The 20,856-nt window shown below is 45.1% G+C and overlaps 1 protein-coding gene across 1 annotated transcript in view; it reads right to left on the reverse strand.

Annotated features, from left to right (window-relative positions):
- Nucleotides 1-16,897, reverse strand: part of PLA2R1 (phospholipase A2 receptor 1) — a 103,894-nt gene extending 86,997 nt beyond the window's left edge. The window contains exons 1-2 of the mRNA XM_006196204.4: nucleotides 16,549-16,897; nucleotides 619-999 (exon numbers count right to left, since the gene is read on the reverse strand). Coding sequence (XP_006196266.3) covers nucleotides 619-999; nucleotides 16,549-16,660 — 493 coding nt within the window. The 5' untranslated portion in view covers nucleotides 16,661-16,897. The remainder of the gene's footprint in view (nucleotides 1-618; nucleotides 1,000-16,548) is intronic.
- Between the last annotated feature and the right edge of the window lie 3,959 nt (nucleotides 16,898-20,856).

Consider the following 20,856-nt stretch of genomic DNA (forward strand, 5'->3'; position numbering starts at 1 on the left):
TTAAAAATGCCCCAAATGACAAAACTATGGAAACAGCCCCCTCCTCTCCCCCAACACACACCCCAAAACTCTCCCACTTTCCCACTCTCTGGCACTCATCCAATACCCCTGACAGTTGTTTGCCTTTAGATGCCTTGTGACATGACCCTCCCATGGATGCCAGCCAGGCCTCAGGAGGCTCTGCAGTGCCTGCAGGCATGCTCCCACACATGGGGCTGAGTTCCTACGATAAGGGAAATGGTGGCAGGAGAGGCTCTTACATTCACCCTGGCGAGTCCTTGCGTTTTCGTTCTACCTTCATTTTCTCTCTCCCTCCTCCTCTTGTTCTTTCTCCTCCTTTCCACCGATTCCCAAAGTTATTTAAGCATTTTCTTGCCTAACACCTTTAAATTCTGAGATGTTCTGCTTTTTTGGCAGAACTTAGCAAGTCCATTCCAAGACCCCAGTAATCTTTTTACGATAAACGGCTGAGCAACTGAAATGTATTAGAAGTCCCTTGAGGTTCCAGGTGCATTGTACTTCTTTCACTATGATCTATTTTACAAATCTTTACTTACGGGCAAACTTTCTGAATATACTATTTCGTGAGCCCTTTGGATGAAATTATTTTTTTTTTACCTTTGTGCAGATATTCACAAATGCCTCCACCGCCTGACATGTAGGGGATCCACTTATGAAGATACTTCCATGAGGCCACAAGCGTGTTGTGCTTCACCTGGACCGAATACTGGTGCGGGCCAGTGATCGTCTTCCTGTTGCAGCGCCACCTCAAGGAAATGTGAGTGGAATCACACTCGTATATGCTCAGAGGCTGCTCTGGATCAGACATGTTCAGGCCCAGACAGCCGCTGCCTCCGATGTTAAAGAGGTGGTGGTTTGAAACCCATTTCCATAGCATGTACTTGTTTGGTGGTTTGCAGTTCTCCAGGGTCAGTGTAGATTTGCCTGCTTGAATGCATTTCTCGAGGGTCTCACTTTGGATAATGAAGATGCCTTTATCTGAAACAGCAAAATAGAAGATATGGTATAGAATATTTGTGTATAATAATTAACTAGTGTCATGAGGGTCCCAGTGTCACGCATGTCTGAGCTGTGAAAGGTCACAACTGACAAGCCTCAAACAGAACTGAATTTGATCGGCGGGGTCCATCACCAGGGCTTTCTTTGCACAAAACAAAGGAGTTTCCTGGGAAGCATAAATAGACTTGGTGGAGCCAGTGGGAGACCTCTGGTCTAAGGCTGCCACGGCCCCCCAGTAACAAGGGCTGCTTGTGAATCCACTCAGGGATGGTACTGATAGAGAAGGAGCTTGCCACCGCGGGAGGGAGTGGGGGCTGGTAATAAAACTCAGGGCTACAGGGGAGGGACATTGGGTGCCCAAAGGTGTACGGTGACACTTTGGTTTTCTTCAGACAAGTGCCTGAATGTCAGGAATATGGCAGCTGAATCAAGAGCCACTGAAATGAACATTTCTGCCATCAAATTTCTGTAGGAAACCCAAAGGATAAAAATTAAGTGCTGCTTTGTGTCTTGATAAAAGATGCAATGTTGGTGGGAAAAAAAATGCTTCTCCATAGTGGTTTTCTGCTCTGGGTCCATCCGGAGGAAAAAGGTGGAGACATTTGCTATGGGGATGGCCTCTTCCCGGGAGCACCCTTGTTGGGTGGGCCGGGCAGCAGCAGACAGATGCCCAGGACACTAGCTGAGGCCCCACACCTGGATACATGAAAGGAACAGAACCACCATGATAGCTGTGAAACCACACAGGCCACGTGGCCATGTGGAGAAAGGACTCTACTCCTGAGTCCCCAACCCCCAGAGCCAGAAGAAGGGATGTGGGTGAATTTCCTGTGGAAACGCTGGCGGGGCCCAGCCAGGGCTACCTGCTCGCTACTTGACTTTACCTCAAGTCGCTGGCCTGGAAGGCATCTATTACGTAACAGTTATGAACATGTCCTCCCATGGGTTTTTTGAAGGTGGAAATCATGTCTAATTTCTTTAATCTAAGTGCAGAGTGTCCTGAGCATGTCGCAGAAGTTCAAGGAATGTTTGATGTGATTAAACATGCTGGCAGCTGCTGCTGGGCCTGCGGTTGCTGGGGTCACTTAGCTCGGACTGTCTGGTCAGGCCCATGAGCCCTTTTGTTCTCCTATTAGCTAGGCTCTGAGCTTCTATTTTACTTCCTGTCCATTATTCAAAGTTCTGAAGGGACATTGTCGGGCTCCCTTCAAATGGCTGTGTTTAGGGCCAGTGCTATCTCTTTTGGCAGGGGCGTAGCAGACACAGGCAGAGAGGCCTTCTAGAGATTTGAGCAGTGTAGAATGAGCCTCCCCGTGTGTTAATGAATGGGAACAATGCTTCATTTTGGTCAAAGTTCTTTTGGTTTTTCTTTTTCTCAATTTTTTAAATTGAAGTATAGTTGGTTTACAATGTTGTGTTAATTTCTATTGTACAGCATAGTGATTCAGATATATATATATATATATATATATATATATATATGTACACACACTTCTTTTCATATTCTTTTCCATTATAGGGTATTACAAGGTATTGTGTAGAGTTCCCTGTGCTATAGAGTAGGAGCTTGCAGCCTATTTTATATATAGTAGTTAGTATCTGTGGCTCAGGCTGAGAAGAACTGATTTACAGTAACCAAAATCACTCAAGACACTGTTTAAAAAAAAGATTGTCAATGCATCAGTGGAAGCTATACTTCATTTAATAATTGATAAACTTACTTACAGCCGTATATTTGAGGAGTCGAATTAGTTGTCAGAAAATTACTTTGCTCACCGTACATCAGAGCAAAAAAGAAGGGAGTTGGGGGTGAGAAGGTAGCAAATGAATGGTTTTAGGGAGATTTTATTTAGATCAGGAAATTTGTTTTCCTAATGAAGCCTGTGTCTGTGTAGTTACTAGTAATAGTCATCCAAGATCAAATCCACCTCCAGCCAATGCAATGTGGACTCTGATAATTAACCTTCTCTCCAACTCTCCTGCTCTCCTTTTTGTGCCTGGGTTGAATGTTACCTTAATTTCTATTGTAATCTACTAATTACTTTCTAGCTAGCCCAGAGTTCCATTAATTTTACACTAAAGGATAATTATTTTACTATAATTGTTCCTTAGTTTAGCTTCTATCTAATATACATGTTCAAATATATCCAGCTCTGCAATTTACAGGCTGGACCTCAGTCCTCTGGGCCTCAGCTCAGACACCTGAGATAGGTGCGTAGACTACCTGGCTGCTGGTTAAGAGCTCTGGAATCAGGCAGACCTGCTGCAGACCAGCTGCGTGGCTTTGGGCACATTTCTTGATCTCTGTGAGCCTTGCCTTTCTACTTTTAACTGGGAATATGTGTGATACTGACCTCACAGGGAGGCTAAGAGTATTCCATTAAATAACTCACGCAAAGCATACCACACACTACGTTGGCATGGGGAGACCTCAGCAAATGTGAGTTGTTGTTATTATCATTCTGGCTTCCTGATTCTTGGTCTGTAGATCCAGCCATAAATTTGATTGAAGACCTATAGAGTACTCATTTGCACATACCCCAAAGACTTCTCTTCCATCATTAGCACAAAAACTCATTTTGACTTTAGTTTCTGCAGCACGTATTGGAAGTAGACATTTTAGTTAACAATCCTGAAATACTATGCTGTCACCTTTTATGGAGGAAAAATACTCTTTAGACAACGAGATAACTAAATCTTTGTCTCAGATATATGTGTAATTATGAATTAAGAGTTTTCATCTGTCCATCTTCCACACTCTCTACCTGTAAAGTCTATACTGCAGCTTCCTCACAAGAAAGGCAAAATTACCTGATGTTGACAGGGAGTGTAGGAATGGGTGAATGAACGGTCTGTAAGTAAGTGGACATGGAAATTACATATTGCTAAATTTTGTGAATAAATAATGTTTTTAAAAGTCCAAATTATCAAGTGTCAAGAGAAAAGGAATGGTAGAATCAGAACTTCTGTAGTCCCACCAGTGGTCGTTACAACACTTTTGCAAAGAATATATTAGACAAACTTAATTCCATGCTGCTCAGTTGCAGGGGGGCTATCCCATTTCTATGCCCAGCTGCCTTTAGAAAGTGGCTTTGGAAAAGTTCTGCAGCATGTATCATAAACAAGTAGCTCTGGCCTACCAATAACAATACACATGCCATTGCCAGAAGGATAGTATATGTCACACTAAGCTAAAAAATGGCCCAATCCTATTTTCCCATTAAGCTGTAATGGAATCGGGTCCTGGCATCATTAATCTCCATAAATCCACTGAAGAGAAAACAACTGTTTCCAAATAGACTGTGAGGAGACCCAACATAGGTATCAATATTCTGATTATTATCATATGTGTATATGAGTCGCCTCGAACAAAAGCATAATGTGAAAATAAGCCACCCATCCTTAGTGTCTGTAGGCATATTTCAGAAAGGATGAGAATCAAATGTGGGAGGAATCAAGATTGATTATATATGTCAAGGACATCAGTTCTGCTTGAACACTGATTAAGTGGTTAATGAAGTGCTGCCAGAGTGACTAAACCTCTCTGCAGTAAAATGCTATTATACTTCCTTTCATAATTATAAGTTTAGGAAGAGAAAAAGGATTGATTTACTAAAGGTAACTTATAAACTAATTTTCATCCTTTTTTTAACAGATAAAATCCATGGAAGATAGTGGCTCTGCTTTCTACTTCTGAGTTCCTTTTGAGAGGAAATCATTTTAGACCCACTTTTTGGCCCCACAGGATAACATCTACTTTTTTAAGGAATGGAAGGAGAATTACTTTATTTATTCATTTATTTATTCATTCATTCAACAAGTATTCACTGGCTTCTGACTGTGTGGAAGGCACTGTGTAGGATGTCAGAGAGAGAGAGTAAGGAATTATTTGTCTAAATATCTGTTCCTTAAAACTATCTCTACTTGTTCTGGAATCATGGGAATTCTCTTTGTTAATGGAAAGAAGGGAGTTTCATCAGTTCCAAAGCAATCATTGTAACTGCACTTAAAACAAGTCCTTAAAAACAATTGATGAAAAGTAAGAAAAAGAACGTAGACTAGAATTTAAAACACTTGACTGGATCTTCAACTGATGTCACCTGTGAGGTGGACATGACGTCTCAGTGTCATCAGACCTTTCTGAGTGGAGTGTGTGTGTCTGTATGTATAGGCATGTACTTCCCTATTTTCCAGGGAGGAGACAGCAGAACAGGGCTGGAAGGAACACAGACATGGCAGAGGAGAATAACTACCCACACACCCAGAACCATGAACTTCAGAGCTGGGTGGGACAGTAAAGCTCATTTAATCGAATCATTCTTACGCATTTTTTTCCAAATCCATTTTTTCTTAGGCATTTTACACCCATACACTCAGTGAGGACCATATAGGTCTAGCTTCATTTACATGTACTAATTTATGACCTAGAAAGAAGAAGATGAACTGCTGTAGATTGTTGCCAAACAATTTGAAAGAGGAGACTTGAAATTTCAAACAAACCTTAATTGAGGGCCTAATAGGGCATGTGTTAGGAGCCCTGCAGACAGAAGGATATGTATGTCCTAGTGTTTGCCCTGAAGGAGCTGATGTTCTCCCTGGGAGTACCTTGTGAAATGTACAGAAAGAACTATAACTTCATGCCAAACATATTTGACCTAAGAGGTATAAGCAGCGTAAGGTGGAAGCCAGGAGTTAGAAGGGATCAGTTTGGCCTACATGGTCAGAGAATCAATCAATCAATCAATCAGTCAATCACTTTCTCACAAGAATACACACACACACACACACCACACACTTTCATTTAACAAGCATTTATTAGGAACCTAATATTTGTTGCACATGGAGCTGCACTGGTGAGCTAGACCAGCATGAGTGCCTGTCCTCATTACAGGGAGAGAGTTCAGGTAGTAGAGGAGGTCTATAGGTGGAGAGGTGAAGGGGGCACTGGGGACAGAGCAAAAGTCACCAAAGCTCAGGGGTGATAAAAATAATCAGCTCTAGTGTGACAAGGGCCTCACTATGTAAAAGTTTGGTGGTTGTAGAATATAAAGTTGGAAGGAGATGGTTTGAGGTCATTTTATGAAGAACTTAAATTTTATTCAAAGGTTTGCATATCCTTCTTCAGATGAAAGGGTGCTTTTGGAACAAGAGAAGGCGTGCATGAGGGAGGCTATGGTGCGGAAGATGAATTGGGGTGGTGAATCACTCGAGAAAAACATTTATTGAGCACTTTTTGTGTGCCCAGCATTATTTTAGGAGAATAGAGGTGTGAGACAAATGTCCAACTGCCTGCCCCAGAATTCTCATTTAGGTGGGATGAGACAGCCCACATGCAGAATGGAGAACAGTCTGAAGGCTATTGCTTTGATCTGGCAAGGGAGATAGAGGTGTCAGTTCAACTGATGGTGATGAGAAAGGAAAGAAGGGGGTGGTTAGACTAGTCACTAGAGAGAGAGTTCAAAGAGGGAAGAAATGACAGGATTTGGTGATCGATAGAATGGAAGGATTTTGGAAAAGGTGGTTGTGATGACTTGTGTTCTGGCTTCAGGTATTTGATGAGCTGTCAGATGCCTACCAATCCCTATGCCACCTTGAGGTTGGAGTCTAAGGCTTTGAGCTGCGGCTACAGTTGGAAGGGTGTCAACTCGAGGTCCCAGTAGGAAGTTTCCCTTGAGGCCCTCCCACTTGCCTTTCAGCATCCCTTCTGACAACCTCCACCTGCCTTTTGGTGGCCCCTTCTGCTTTCAACAGCTCTTCTCTTAGAACTGGCTGAGGTTTGAAGTGGTACATGAATAAGATACGGTTTGAAATGTCAAGCCTTGGTGAGGTTTATGTCCTTTGAAAAAACAGCAACACTGGAAACAGACAATGACACAATTCCTAAAGAAATCCTTTTTATGGTGGATTTTAGGCAAGCACAGGGTTTTCTGGTGTCCAATAAACAACACCATGACAGTGGCCACTTAATCCAGTCCACACATAAGCTGGCCTCTGGGTAGCTCTGTGTTAAGGGAACTGGAAGGAAAAGTTCAAATACACGGTTCACGTCAAGTGCAATATTTAAGACAAGCTAATAGGAAGCCACAGCTTTCCAGCTACAATCCAATTTCAATCTCCTACCCCATTCCCTTGGGACTGAACGTCTTCTACTTCATCTACCCACACAGTTGGTGCTGGCTCACGCACTTTCTGCCAGGATCGTCTCTTAAATCCATCTAGTTTCGTGCTGTTCTGATAGTACCCTAGTTTTGGCATGGAAGGGGTCCAGGAGGTGGTGGGGAGGGCATCTCTGCCCTGAAACCGATCTAACGGTGAGCAGCTTTTCTCTTGAGATGTATTGACATTTTCCAGCTACACAAATTCGTGTTGGTCCTGTCCAGTAAATCAGATTCAGATCTGATTCTGTTCCTTACTTAGATTACTCTGCAGCAGGAAGGGATGCTTTGAGTGGCTGAATCAAATCCTGTTCATGGCTGAACAATGCAGAGAAGCTGGATTCTTAATACGACTTTCCAAATCAATAAGGCAGGAATTTCTGATGTGTGCAGCATGCGGCATGTGCATTGAAAAGACAGAACTAAGTGAAAAGTATGTCTGTCCTTCCTGGTCCTCTCTGCATGAATATTTGCAATTTATCCCACATCATCTTAGATTTGGTGTTTGTCTCTTGACAATCTGATAGCACCTAACAAAATCTGTGTCTTCCTATTAACTGCCTTCTATATCTAAAAAGTTAAGTACGTTTTAAAATATCTCCTTGTCCTATCTCAGAACTTCTTTCTTTCCCTGTCCTAGTGTTGTCATTGACTTTGAGCCTTCTTTATTTTCCTGCAGTTTTTGAACCTGGATAATCACCACCTCCACAGGCCTGTGGGACTCCCTTGCTAAATCTTTTTACGTGTTCTCTTCCCTTTTCTTTCTAATCTCCCCAAATCGTCACTCCAAGTTCCATGAGGCATACAATACTCTTTCTCACATGCAGGAAAAATGAAACCTCACTTAATCAGCTCCACTGGGCTCCAGTTTTGTCAGGATTCAAACTGCCTGTTACCACCCACTGTGTGAAGTGGATTAACCCTTTCAGACTGCTCTCATCACTCCCTGCCACTCTCCTTCCCTCCCCTCCCCGGTCTATCTCATTTAGCAGTAACTGACTCTCACAGAAAATCTTTTCTCTTCCAAAGTTCTTTGCTGAGTCTCTGCATCTTACTAGTGATTTTTTTTTAGTCTAACAGATTTTTAAAAAAATTTTTATTGTAGTATAGTCAATTTACAATGTTGTATCAGTTTCTGGTGTACAACATGTTTCAACCAGTGAATTTTTAAACTGAGATGAAAACATTTTTCTTCCTTTTAGCTTTTAGTCTATTCCTCCATCATTTTTGTCTTTATTTAACTCCAAAGTATTTCACAGGAATTGTTGGTGTAAAAAACCATTGTTCACAGTGGCTCTATTGTCATCTTACAGACTGTGTTGAAAGTATACCTTCTCAGTCACCAGGGAATCTTGTTACAAAAGAGCATGTTGTGGTGACACACAATGAGACACAACATTGTTAAACTTCCCCCACAAATGCCTTCTCCTTGAAGTCCAGGGGGATATGATTCAAAGACTGGGTCATCAAAACAAACACAACAGAAAACAATTCCACCAACAATCAAATAACCCTGGAAATGATGTGACGTTATTGAAAGCAAAAGTATTTGCACTGAGCTATCCTTCTTATCTGCTTTGTGAATATACCCACTTGGGAAAATTACATATTTACTTCAGTGGGAGATAGAAATGAAAACAATAACAAATCCAACTTTTAATAGTAGATACATTGTTGGTCTCTGTATTCATTTGCTTGGGCTGCCATACCAAAGTACCAAACTGAGTGGCTTAAATGAAAATTTGTTGTCTCCTAGATCTGGAGGTTCCAAGTCAAAAAGCAAGCTCCTTGGAGGCCTGTGAGGGAAGGATATATTCCAGGCCTCCTTCCTCAATTTGTAGGTGGCTGTCTTCTCCCTGCGTCTCTTTATATCATCTACTCTCTATGTATATTTCTGTGTCCAAATTGCCCCTTCCTGTGAGGACATCAGTCATATTAAATCAGGACCCACCCTAATCACTTCATTGTAACTTGATTACATCTGTAAAGACCCTATCTCCAAATAAGGTCTTAATCTGAGGTACTGGGGGTTAGAAATGCAACATATTAATTTTGAGGGGGTCACAATTCAATCCATAATAGTCCCAGGCTTCTTATTCAGCTACCTAATTTGCAGAGCCCAAGATAAAATGAAAACTGGGGCCCTGACTGTCAATCTCCACTTCCCATGGGCCAATGACAGATGGCAACCTCTGTGGCAGAAAGTGCTGGGAACACACTCAGTACCTGGACTGGGGACAGGTGATAGGTCCTCACTCAGTCCTCACAGGACAGCAGCGGTGCTGCTGGCCCAGCGGGGACGGCAGCCTTGTCCTGCTCCCCGATACCACAGACCGTCCACTCCCAGGCCTGGGGCCTCCAGTCCCCCAGCCCCAAAGCAACCTGGTTGCCATGGTGGATGGAGGACAGGAGTATGGAGGGGGAGGCTGAAAACCCATCCAAGGGAGGTGGGGAGGTGACATGAGGTTGGACTGAGCTTGAAAGGAAGCTTTAAGCCCCTGGCTCATACTCCATTGTCCCATGGAATTTCATGCCCAAGGCACAAATTCAGGAATAAAAATTATTAAGAATTCCAAGATCTCAAACCACAGAGCATTAAATCCTAAGCAAGGCCTTGCCTGAGCATGGAGCCCTATGAGACTGTTCTGGTCACAAACCCACAAAGCCTGCCCTATTAACTGACCGAAGCTAACACTATGGAAAAAAGACCTTAGTAAACTACAGAGCACTTCTTTTAGGGTAGAACTGCTTGAAGCTAAAGAGTGTCTGCCTTGGTTTCTCCATCTGTACAATGGGCTTAATAATAGTGCTGGCCTCATAGGATCCTGATAAGGATTACCACAGTCACGATGGCCACTTATAAATTAATAAGGGGAAAACAAATCTTAACTTGGGACGTGGGTAGTGCAAATCAACAGCAAAGTAAGACAACAGTGTTTACAGTTAGATAATTACTTTGAATTTCCTGTTTATATTTTCATAATTGAAAAAGGAAGTTCTCAAGAATGGAATGCAAAAAGCCAGAAATAATGAAACTTTTTTATAAGCATATTTCTTTGGAACTGTAGTAGTCTGGAAAGTATCATAAATTAAAAAGTCATGTGTCCACGCATCAAAGCAGAAACCTCTTGTCTGTCTTGTTTAGCTCTGTACCACAGAACATTTGTAGGAATTCTAATAACAGTTCTCCATTTTTCTTGAGTGGCTTTATAAAATATCCTACCCTAAGTGACTTTATTATAGTGTTTCTACAGTGTTCTTTTGTTTGTTTCTTTTATGAACTACAATATTTCTTTTTACTTTGGTCAATTAAATATATAATTTATGATCCTAGCTTTGTATTGGAACATCTCCTAAAAGGCTTTCAAGGGTAATTTCTAAAAGAAAATGGAGACAAGGGTCTATAAATGTCTCAAATATATTGCTTTGATAGATCATATGAGAATTCATCACATAGGAATGAATTCAGAAGAGGCAAAACAAAGGAATTGTTTCTTCAGAAACCCTGATGTAAATAAACAAATTGTTAGGTCAAGGAAGGGGAGCTGAGGGGACAACTGAGCTCTCTGTGTGGCGCAGCCTTTCTGGTCATTGGCTTGGAACCCGCACTGTGCGGTATCAGCTACTGTGACAACCAACAATAGCAGAAGAGGTTAGGAGCTTAGTAAGAAAGAGTAAAAAGAACCAGAAAAACGAAATCTATGCTGACTCTCAAAGGCTTGTGAGAAAAGGAGCCAGTCAGAGAAACTGGGATGGGAAAAGTATAAAGTGGAAGAGATTCTAAGAGATGATGGACGGAAAGAGAAGAAACAGTCTGACGACTGGAGTGACTGATGGCCAGGAGGGCAGCTAAACCAGTATCTGATGATGCTTTTATTTAGATTCCAAATCTCCAGATTAGGAGCATGGCTTATTGCCCAGGAGTATAAAAATTGCCTAGAAAAAAAAATCAATGGCTTTGCACATTTCTGCTTTATGACAATACTCACTTCTACATGTGGAAGTACTGATTTAGAAAAGGAAGAGCTGGAGAGAACAAGAGGCTGGCCTCCTGTTCCTCCTGTCAAATCTTGTGCTCCTATCAAACAACACAATATACAAGCTATTTTATAAGGTCACAAGGCTCTCCAGGGGTCCTTTGCATTAGGGCTCGAGGACCTGGTTCACATTCCCACTCTACAAGTTCTTGTAGGTGCAAGTTACTTAACCTTTCTTCATCTATAAAAGAAGGGTATGCATTAATAGTACTCACCCGATGATTGTGGTGAGGGGCATTTTGACTTTTGTATCGGAAATGGAAGCTCGGGGGAAAATCTCGGGGTCACAACTTCTCCCCACAGCTGCCTCCAGGTGGTGGTTCTCGTCAGCCTCTTTCAGAAACCTCTCCTATGTGGCACCCTCTCTTCATTCCTTGATATTGAGGAGACTGCCCTGAACCTCTCCCTCACGTCCCCCATGTGATTCCAGCAAGCGCTCCCTTGTCCTCCCCACCCCAAGGTCTCTAACTTCCATGTGGATGACCCAACCCTCTGGCCCAGTGTTTTATCTAGTGAAGGTTATGGCCCATTAATGCATCCTGAAATCAGTTTAGTGTGTAATGACCAGCATTACAAGACAGAGTAGAAAAGTAGCAGCACATCGTATTAAGTAAGGGTGTTTTTTAATGAAACTTTTATTTCCGACATTTATGTCTGTACTGCTCTGGACACTCAGTTCCTCGACCTCCTTTTCTCCCAGGACCTTCTTTACCTGTTCTCACTTTAGTGACCATTCCTACAACCAGACCTTGGACCTGGTCACCACTGAGAACCGATCCATCTCCAAAACTCGTTATTTCCACTGTATAATCACTACCCGCCTCCTATTCTGCCATCTCTCTCTTAACTTACACTAAATCCACTGTTTTTTATTTTCTTCCTTTTAACTCATATTTATTGAATCCACATTTTCTGCTCCTCAGTATTCCTATTGAGACTGACATAGCTCAGTTCATCAGCATCTCTCTTTATGGGCAATTGCTTTAACTTTCTAGATGGTTTCTTTGGTGCCTTTTAGGATTACCCCTTCCAAGTCCCACACTGACCATGGCATTCCTAAACTTAGAAGTGTGATCTGGTTCCCCTTTGTCCAAACTCACGAGACTCTTCTCAGCAGTACTCAATTTACTCAGCCAGATTTTTTTCCCCTTAGGCAGAGTCCCTCTAAACCAACTCTTCATTTCCTCATCTCTCACATGCTTCCAAATAGAGTCATGCCAGCTTCTCATCCTGCCACGACCCTATTCTGGGGATTTACTTCACCCACAGCCCCTGCTGGGGCAGTGTCCCTGTATGTACCCATTCTCTGTCACAGCCCCACTCCATGGCCTCTGACTCAAGGGCAGAGCACAGGGACCGGCCAGCCTGCTGCGAACCGTGTGGACAGACTCCTCTCTTAGGAAATTAAGGGGCTCTTCCAAGGATGCTGTGGAAGCTACATATGAAATCTCCTGCAAGTTGAAGCTGAAGAAACCAGTCCACAGAAAGAGAATCAAACAGGGACCACCAAGCAGCCCCTGAGAGAGAGAAACAGAGAAAGTAGCTGCTTTATCCCAGTGGCCAGTTCTAAGTTCCCAAGGGGTCTGGCTGCAAGGAGAATCCTTGAGAGCCTGGTACTTCTACATCCAGGCCTGCGTTTGCCTGAGTGACCTTCAGTGGCCCTCTTCCCTCCAGCTCAGAGAGCCCAGATCAGAACATGCAGCCCCCTGAACGACTGTGGCCCAGCACGGGGTTCTGTGCCTTTGGGCACATTCCATATGCCCTGGCTCCCATGTGACAACTGCCTACTTCTCCTCCAGGAAAACAAATGCCCTTTATTGAGTCCCCAGACCCTCAGGCCAGTCCTTCCTCTGCATCCCTTCACTCATTCCTGGTTATCCAAACATCTCCTGCACTGTTTGTGTTTCTGTATCTGTCATGGGGATAGCGTCATATCCTACTCATATTTTTATCTCCCCGATCTGGGGGTGAACAGCAGATTCTGTTGGTCCCCAGCCCACACCGCCCACCTGGGAAGTCGCAGGCCTGAGGTCGTTGCAATAGACTCTGAATGACTTTCTGTCTCCCTGCCTGACAGTGCCCTGCCCAGGCCAGAGTGCCAGGGGATGAGAGCCCCAGGAGGCCCTGAAATAGAGAAATATCTCTGCTTCCTGCCCCTCTGTGGGTCCACTGTGCTCTACACTGTACCTCAGAGGGGCCCTTGTGAAATCGAGTCCCAGTTGCCTCTGATGGCTTTCTTCCCTTCCCTGTCTCATTTCCTCACTCCCTCACCTTGCCTTCTGGAATCAGCTCCCAAATAACCTACTTGTATCCAAATAAATACATGTCTCAGGGATTGCTTTTAGGTGAACCCAAACCAAGAAGGGAGATGAAGCACCCAGTGCTTGACAGATAGTGAATGAACAATGGAGGCCTTCAGCCCCTCACCCCTCTTCCTACTGGCACAGGATGTCCCACTCTCCTCCCCCCAGTTCACTTTCTTCTCCCTAGACAGGACCCCACGGTCCAGGACTTTGACCTTATGCTCATCAGCACTCTCACTTCCCTTGGTCACTGGCCATTTGGAAGAGCTACCCTGATGATCCAGAGGACTGACGCACCCCTGCTGAGGGAAGCTGAGGGCTGCAGGGGAAGCTCTCCTATGTTGGTGGGGGCCATTTCACATTTATAATTTTCTACCCCAATGTAGCTTCAAAATGCTTTTACTTGCCCCCAGTTCATTTTCTTTAGCAACCTCCACAGAGACTTTGTCCACTTTTCCCCATGATACCCGCCCCCTTCTTTATTCTCCCCTCCACCCTCCTAGTATCTGGGAGTGAATTTATTAAGTTTTAGAACTTGCTAAAAAAAGGGCTCTGATTTCAGAACCCCAATGAGGCCCCTCAGTATAGTCAAGTAGGGGTAGGAGACAGGCTGCAGACATGCCGAGTATAGTGCTGTGCACAGGAGTGTAAATAATTGTTACAAGGCTGTCAACATGTCAAAATGGTCTGGTCTGGCCAGGGGAAGAGGGCATCATGGTGATACTGAAACAAAAGGACAATACTTGAGTAAGTACTATTATTAGTTCTATTTTTTGTATATGAGGAAACTGAGGCAAAGAGAGCTTGCCCAAGGTCACACAGCTGGCAAATGGTAGAGCCAGGATTTGAACCCAGACAGTCTGGTTCTGGGGCGCATGAACTTAACTACCATATCATATTGCATCTACTGATTTTTTTAATATAAATTTATTGATAAGCGATTGAAAAGTCAGCACAATGCCATCCATCATCTGCCTCTCAGGGGTGGGATGCTTATAATAAATGAGATCAATCAGTAATATATTTCAAAGAAATTTTCATATGAAAAACACTATATGTGTATTCTACCTTGCATTATTACTTATCCCTTATTAGTGCACATGAAATTGACATAGGTGTGTTTTCTCCTGGTTGCTCTGGAGATGCCAATCATGGATAAAAGTAAGTCACTGTAGTACAGTTAACACAATGGCAAACAAAGGCACCCAAATACAGCTAAAACCATGGCTGTATCTCCACTTCTATATCTGAAAAATGGATGGCTGGACTAGACAATGTCTCAGGTCCCTTCCAACACTAAGGTTTTGTTTTTCCACCTTTGGTCAAACAGGAAAAACTTAATTTTGAGCCTCCTGACGTGGGTGTTTGGAGTCAAGGAGGGAGTCTGTGTGAGAATTGGAACAGTCGATGGCACACAATCACAGTGCTCTTTAGAAGTTAGTAGCAGCATTTCTTATCTGAAGTATCTCTATGCCAGCTATGTCAGATGCCTTCAGATTTGCAAACTGTCACCTGGCGTGGATAGGAGGGAGCGGATGATTCTAACTTCATCGTGTCCTTGGCCATTCAAAAGAAGGCACTGATTAGAAGCTATCTCAGCTGGGATTTGGATCTGCTGCATATAGAAAGGATTAGCTCATCAGTGCTAACCCTGGCTCAGAGGATCACCAGCCCATTTGCTCTGTGTGGCTGGACTCCAGCTTCTGTCCTCCAGGCTGCTCACTTGTTCTAGATAGATATCTAGTGCTCAGGAAAAACCCACATTTTAAAATGTAAAGGAATAAGCACAGCACAGTGACTGTTAGTGGAGATGGATCACCCCACGGGGTCATATGCCATTTGCAGGAACATTTTTTTACTGAACTGACAGAGGAGGTAAGAGGTATCTGACCTTTGTCTACTTTAGAATAAGAATTGCTCAACTTGTCCCTGCTAAAGCCTCCTAGGAATGCTAGAGAATACCGTCCAGAGAAGATTACCTCCCACATAGGTTGAGAGGGGAAAACACACACACACACACACACACAGAGAGAGACATTGGTGACACCTTGTTTTACCCCTTCTCTCCAAGCTTATTCCCAAGGGCTGAGAGGATGGAGGCTGCCTGGTTTGTTTAGCTTCCTCTGCCTCCCTTCACACAATGGCTTGCACTTTTCCACACTGGCTCCTTTGCCTCAGAGGTGGCCCATATTCACAAGTGTGGGCCCCTGCAGGAAGATATCTTTTTGTCTCTGTGTATGTCTCTTTATGACTCTTAGGTATAGTAGGTGCTGGATAAATGTTTGATGAATTGGTCCGTGTGTACACGTGTATATTGTGGGGGTAACTCTGCAGGAACTCTCTCTCTATAGGCATGCCATGTGACTTGCAAAGGCTCACATTTAATCCTTAGTGGTCCTATGTTGGTAGTTGGCCCCACTTTTCTAAGGTGAGAAACTGAGGAGCAAGGAAGATAACTTGCTCCAGCTCACAAGTTCACTGGGGCCTCAGGGGCTCCTCTTCCCCATCTGGTCTGAGCGGTGTTAATAGAGAAGATTGTTTTCTTTTCCGAAGCGGCAGAGGGGAGAAGCCCAGCTTGGGGCCATTCCTCAGGTGGCAGCGTCTGCCCAGAGCGCTCGCTTGGAGAGGGGACAAAATGGGACATCTTTTTGCCATAATTTATCTGACAGAAGGTCCTCCCAAATAAACATCTCTCAGAAAGTTTACATTTTGAAACAGCTCTACCCTCCTACGCCAAGCATGTCCCCAGCCACAGCGGAGTCAGATTGCCTGCGAGCCCAGGCCCCGCCCTTCGCCGCGCCCCCCACGAAAGCCTGGAGGAAGTGGGGAGAGGGTGCAGGGCCCTGGGAGTGGGGTGCAGAGCCCGTCCGGGTGCAGGACTGGCCCAGCCGCAGGGCTTTCTCGGGACGTCAGAGCCGAGGCCACTGTATAATCTGGCCGCCCTCGCCTGCCCCCAGGTTCGCCCCTTCCTCCCCCTGACCACCCCTGCCGCCGACGTGCCCATCTGGTCCCTCCGGCCCGGGGGACACTCACCCTGCCACTCGAGGACACGCTCGGGAGTAAGCGCCGCCGCCGCGCCCTCGGCGGAGCCCGGAGGCGCCCCCAGAAGCGGCAGCAGCAGCGACAGCAGCGACAGCAACGGCATCGCTAACCACTGGGCTCGCCGGACGCCGGGTGTCGCGCCCGCGGGGGGGCCAGTGCCGCTGCCGGAGCTGCGGGAGGCGGGACCGCAGCCTCCTCCGCGCTCCACCCCTCCCCGGGGGCCTTGCCACCCCTGCGTCGCGGAGACCCACCCCGTCACCCCTGTCGCCACAGTGTGCGGACACTCGGGGCTATGGGCTGGAAGACGGGAAAGCTGCGGAGGTTTCTCCGCCCTACCCACTCTGGTTTGGAGCAGGAGGAGAAAGAGGGGGTGGGCCATCTGCCCATCCCAGAAATTCCTGCCTTTAGGGTGGGGAGAGGGGAGGGGTGAGGCTGCCCGGTGCACGCTCCTCCTGCTTCCAGCCTCGTCTCTCCTTCCTGGGGGAGACCGACTAGGAGTCGGGGATGAGCGAATTGAGAATCTCTGGGACAGGAAGTCTGACATCTGGGTTTGTAAACCACCCAGATTCTGGTAAACACTGCGGGTTTGGCAGCAGGCAGCTAAAGTAAACCGAGCTGGTAGAGGGGAGGGTGGAACCAGGAGTTTTGGGAACGCTCTGGACCTCCTCTCCCCTGGAATGTGGAGCCTGGAGATCCCTTGGGTGCTCCCTGGTCGCCCCCTCTTCACTCCAGAGTACCCTGAAGGTTCTTCCATCAGTGAGCTCCTTTCCCGTGTAAAAACAACCTCCCCCTTACATCTCCCTGGATCCCCTAAACCAGTAAGATAGCTGGGTTGTGCTGCATTCCAGCCGTTTACCCACTTACAGCTAAAAACTAGTCCAGAAAGGCAAAGTGATTCGCCCTAAGAGGTTATTCCTTAATTTGGCAAAAGCTACTTCCTAAACTAGGAAAACCCTGACTAGAATGTAGTCTTCCTAAGGGTAGTCTTTCAAATAACTAGCGGAACACTGAAAACATTTAATATACATGAGAATAGGCTAAAAAAAGACCTTTCCTAAATAGTCATTAAACATAACATTGTTTATAGCATTAGTCATTAAAACATAAGAGGAGGGAAGAAAGCAAAAGGGAGCTTAAAAAGAAAAAGAAGATAGTGGGATCTTGGAGGACCCTGCCTTTCTCAGCTGCCTGTTGGCCAAGACCAAACCCATATTTTTGAGTAACACTGTCAGCTAGAGACTGAATTGTGTCCCACCGCCCCCATCCCCCAATCATATGTTGAAGCCTTAACCATCCCTCCCCCCAAATGTTATTGTATTTGGATATAGGGATTTTAGGAGTTAAAGTTAAATGAGGTCTTAAGGATGGAGTCCTATATAGGGTCAGCCTTATACGGAGAGGAAGAGAGAGAGCTCTACACCCAGCCACCAAGGGAAGGCCATGTGACGACACAGCAAGAAGGTGGCCTTCTGCAAGGCAGGAAGAGAGCCCTCATCAAAACCCAGAACCTCTAGAAACTTGATTTTGGACTTTCCAGGCTTCGGAACTGTGAGAAATAAATTTCTGTTGTTTAAACCACCCAATTTATAATATTTTGTAATAACCCGAGCAGACTAATAAAACTGTCTTAGCCTGGTTCCCCAGAAAGCCTGGGATGAGGTCCCTGGCAGGGAGTAGGATTAAAGATCCAAGTGAAATAGAGAAGAAAGGAAAGCCATTGATTGCCTTGGCCACTGTAGTAGCAACCTGTGCTCAGTCTAGCTGGAACCTCATAAAATCTCAGAACTGTCTGCTCTGGGGATGGGAGGAAAGGGGAAACATTTATCCTTAGGCTCACCATCCCTGCTAGTTAAGGTGGTCCCAGGGTTATTAACTCCTCTGCACACTTTTATGGCAGTGGTAAGTTTCAAGGGTGGTCCCATGCCTTGGCATTCGGGAAGCCGTGGGGCAGGCAGCAACAGGTGCATGACATGGCCAGAGGTTAGGTGCTGTCATGTTGCTCCAGAGGGAACCTGTGTAGGGCTGGCTGCTGCAGAGGGGACTGGAGTAAGAGGTGGGGCTGAGAGGATCGAGAGTTTCCAGTGTGGGTGCTGAGTCAATAACGTATTATTATATGCAGAAGTCAGCATCCATGCCTGAAACATGCAGAAAAAGGATGGTTTCAGCATACCAGATTACATAGACTTCAATCATGAATATTCATCAGTCTCTCCAGTGGCCTCAGAACTACTTTATGTGTTGTGGGAATAACCCCAAAGTAGATTCAGCCCTGTCTGCGTGGGCTGGCCTCTAATGCAGCGGCCAGGTGCAATCCGTGTGGCATAATTAAGTAGTAAAGTGCAGCACTGATGTTAATCTTTGGTGAGGTGCAGCACAGGGAGGGTAAAAGGGAGAGAGACCAGGAGGAGCTCGCATGATGGGGCAGGGTTAGATGTGTTCAGATAGGGAGTTAGATGTGTTCAGATAGGATGAAGGGTATTTGGAAGGAAGAGGTTGTTCTAGGATTGGAAGCAGTTGTGGAAAAAAATACAAATGTTAGATTAAGAAATCCTTGCATAGGAGAGAGCAAGTGGGCGGGCCTGGCTGCAGCAAAGGGCAGCTATTGGGGAACTCTGGCAAATGAGACCAGTCACTGAGACACTAGGTTTCCTCCCAGTGATTGGGTCTGGGTGAGACATTCACCTACTAGGGCTTCAGTTTTGTCCTCTGTAATGGGGGGGGGGCCTTCCCTGACCCACAGCAGACAATATTCAAAGTAGCAGAGCTATGAATACGAGCGGGATAAAGAGGGGAAACAAGCCATATTTCATGTTCGGAGCAATTAGTGTAATGAAGAATGGTGATGATAGCTTCCTGGCCTACTGACACCAAATTTCCTATGCAATGATTAGAAGACTCCGAAAGAGATGGTTTTCATCTCTTCCTGAAGTATTGCGGCTTTGAGGTGGAAATCTGTGGCCCAAAGAGCTTTTTGCCTTTGAGAAAATGATCCTTTCCCATACCCTCGTCTTGCATGTGTTTCAGATTTGTCCGGTAGGGTAGTGTAACAGGTAAAGTAAGTGCTTTTCCACTTACAAGCCGGTTTCCTAGTCTGCTTAGCCTCAGTTTCCTTCTGTGTAAGATGCAAATGGGACTGTTTGGTTTACAGGGCTGCTGTGTTAAATGTGATAAGATTGTGCAGTGCTTGGCACAGTCTGGCATGTGGTCAGTGTCCATTTATTGGAACTGTGGGTGTGTAGGGAGGAAGCAGGAGGGAGGGAGCAGCAAATAGAAGCACAAAGACAGCTCAGGAGGGAGCACTGCAGAGCTCTCTTCTGCTGAAATGATGTCTCTTGCATCCAGTCAGCTCAGAACACGGCTGCTAGTGCCCTGCACCTGCAGATCGCGTACATCTTCTGTCACTTGATGTATCATTTTGAATTAGAATTATTTCATGTATATCCCTCACCGGAATGTGAGTTCCTTGAGGAACTGCATACATTTTCCTTCTCTGAATCTCCAGGGCATTTCAATTCCCGATAGTAAATTCTCAAAAAATCTCTGCTGAATGAGTGAATGAAGGAGGGAAGGAAGGAGGTTGAAAGGAGTATAGTGTTTGGAGTCATCTGAAACTCAATAAAATGTTAGAAACCTGAATTATGTTGAATGAAAGTGGTGAGGACAATTCAGGGATTTAAAGCTTAATGTATGGGTTATGGTGGGGATCAAAATTAACAAATATATTTTGAGCTCTGTAGGAATCAGGGCCTCAGCAAGAAAGCGTGAGACCCTGATTTATAGTGAAGAGCTATTTATACATGCATGGGCAAAGTGAAGGCAACCAAAACAGGACAGGGAAGATCTAGTTCTAGCAAGTGCTGGAAGCTGTCACTACTACACCTGGGCCTGAAGGAACAGGGCAGGAAGCAGTTACAAGGACCTCATGACAGCTGTACCTCTGGGACAGGGAACATCCAACAGGGCAGAGGAAGAGCAATTGCTACCAAACTGAAGCCTGTCAGGGAGGAGGCTGAGAAAAGGAATAGCTTGTCCTGTCTTCTCCTGCCCTCTGATCTCTTTCCATTGGTTGAACCCAACCAGAAGTCCGTGGTGAAGGAATTCACAGAAGTCAGCTTTCCAGAGCACAGGGCAGCATAGAGAGCTCTGGACAGTGAGTCTGGAGGGACAAACAATGACTCTCAAAGCAATCATCTTCTGTCTATCTTGGTACTGGTGTGGAGGATACCACAGAGAACAGGGTGTGATGAGTCCTTGCCCATGATCACAGAGTTCTGAATCTGGAAGAGAAATGAATACATA

This window comes from Vicugna pacos, chromosome 5 (genome assembly GCF_048564905.1).
Source record: "Vicugna pacos chromosome 5, VicPac4, whole genome shotgun sequence".
Classification (NCBI taxonomy): Eukaryota; Metazoa; Chordata; class Mammalia; order Artiodactyla; family Camelidae; genus Vicugna; species Vicugna pacos.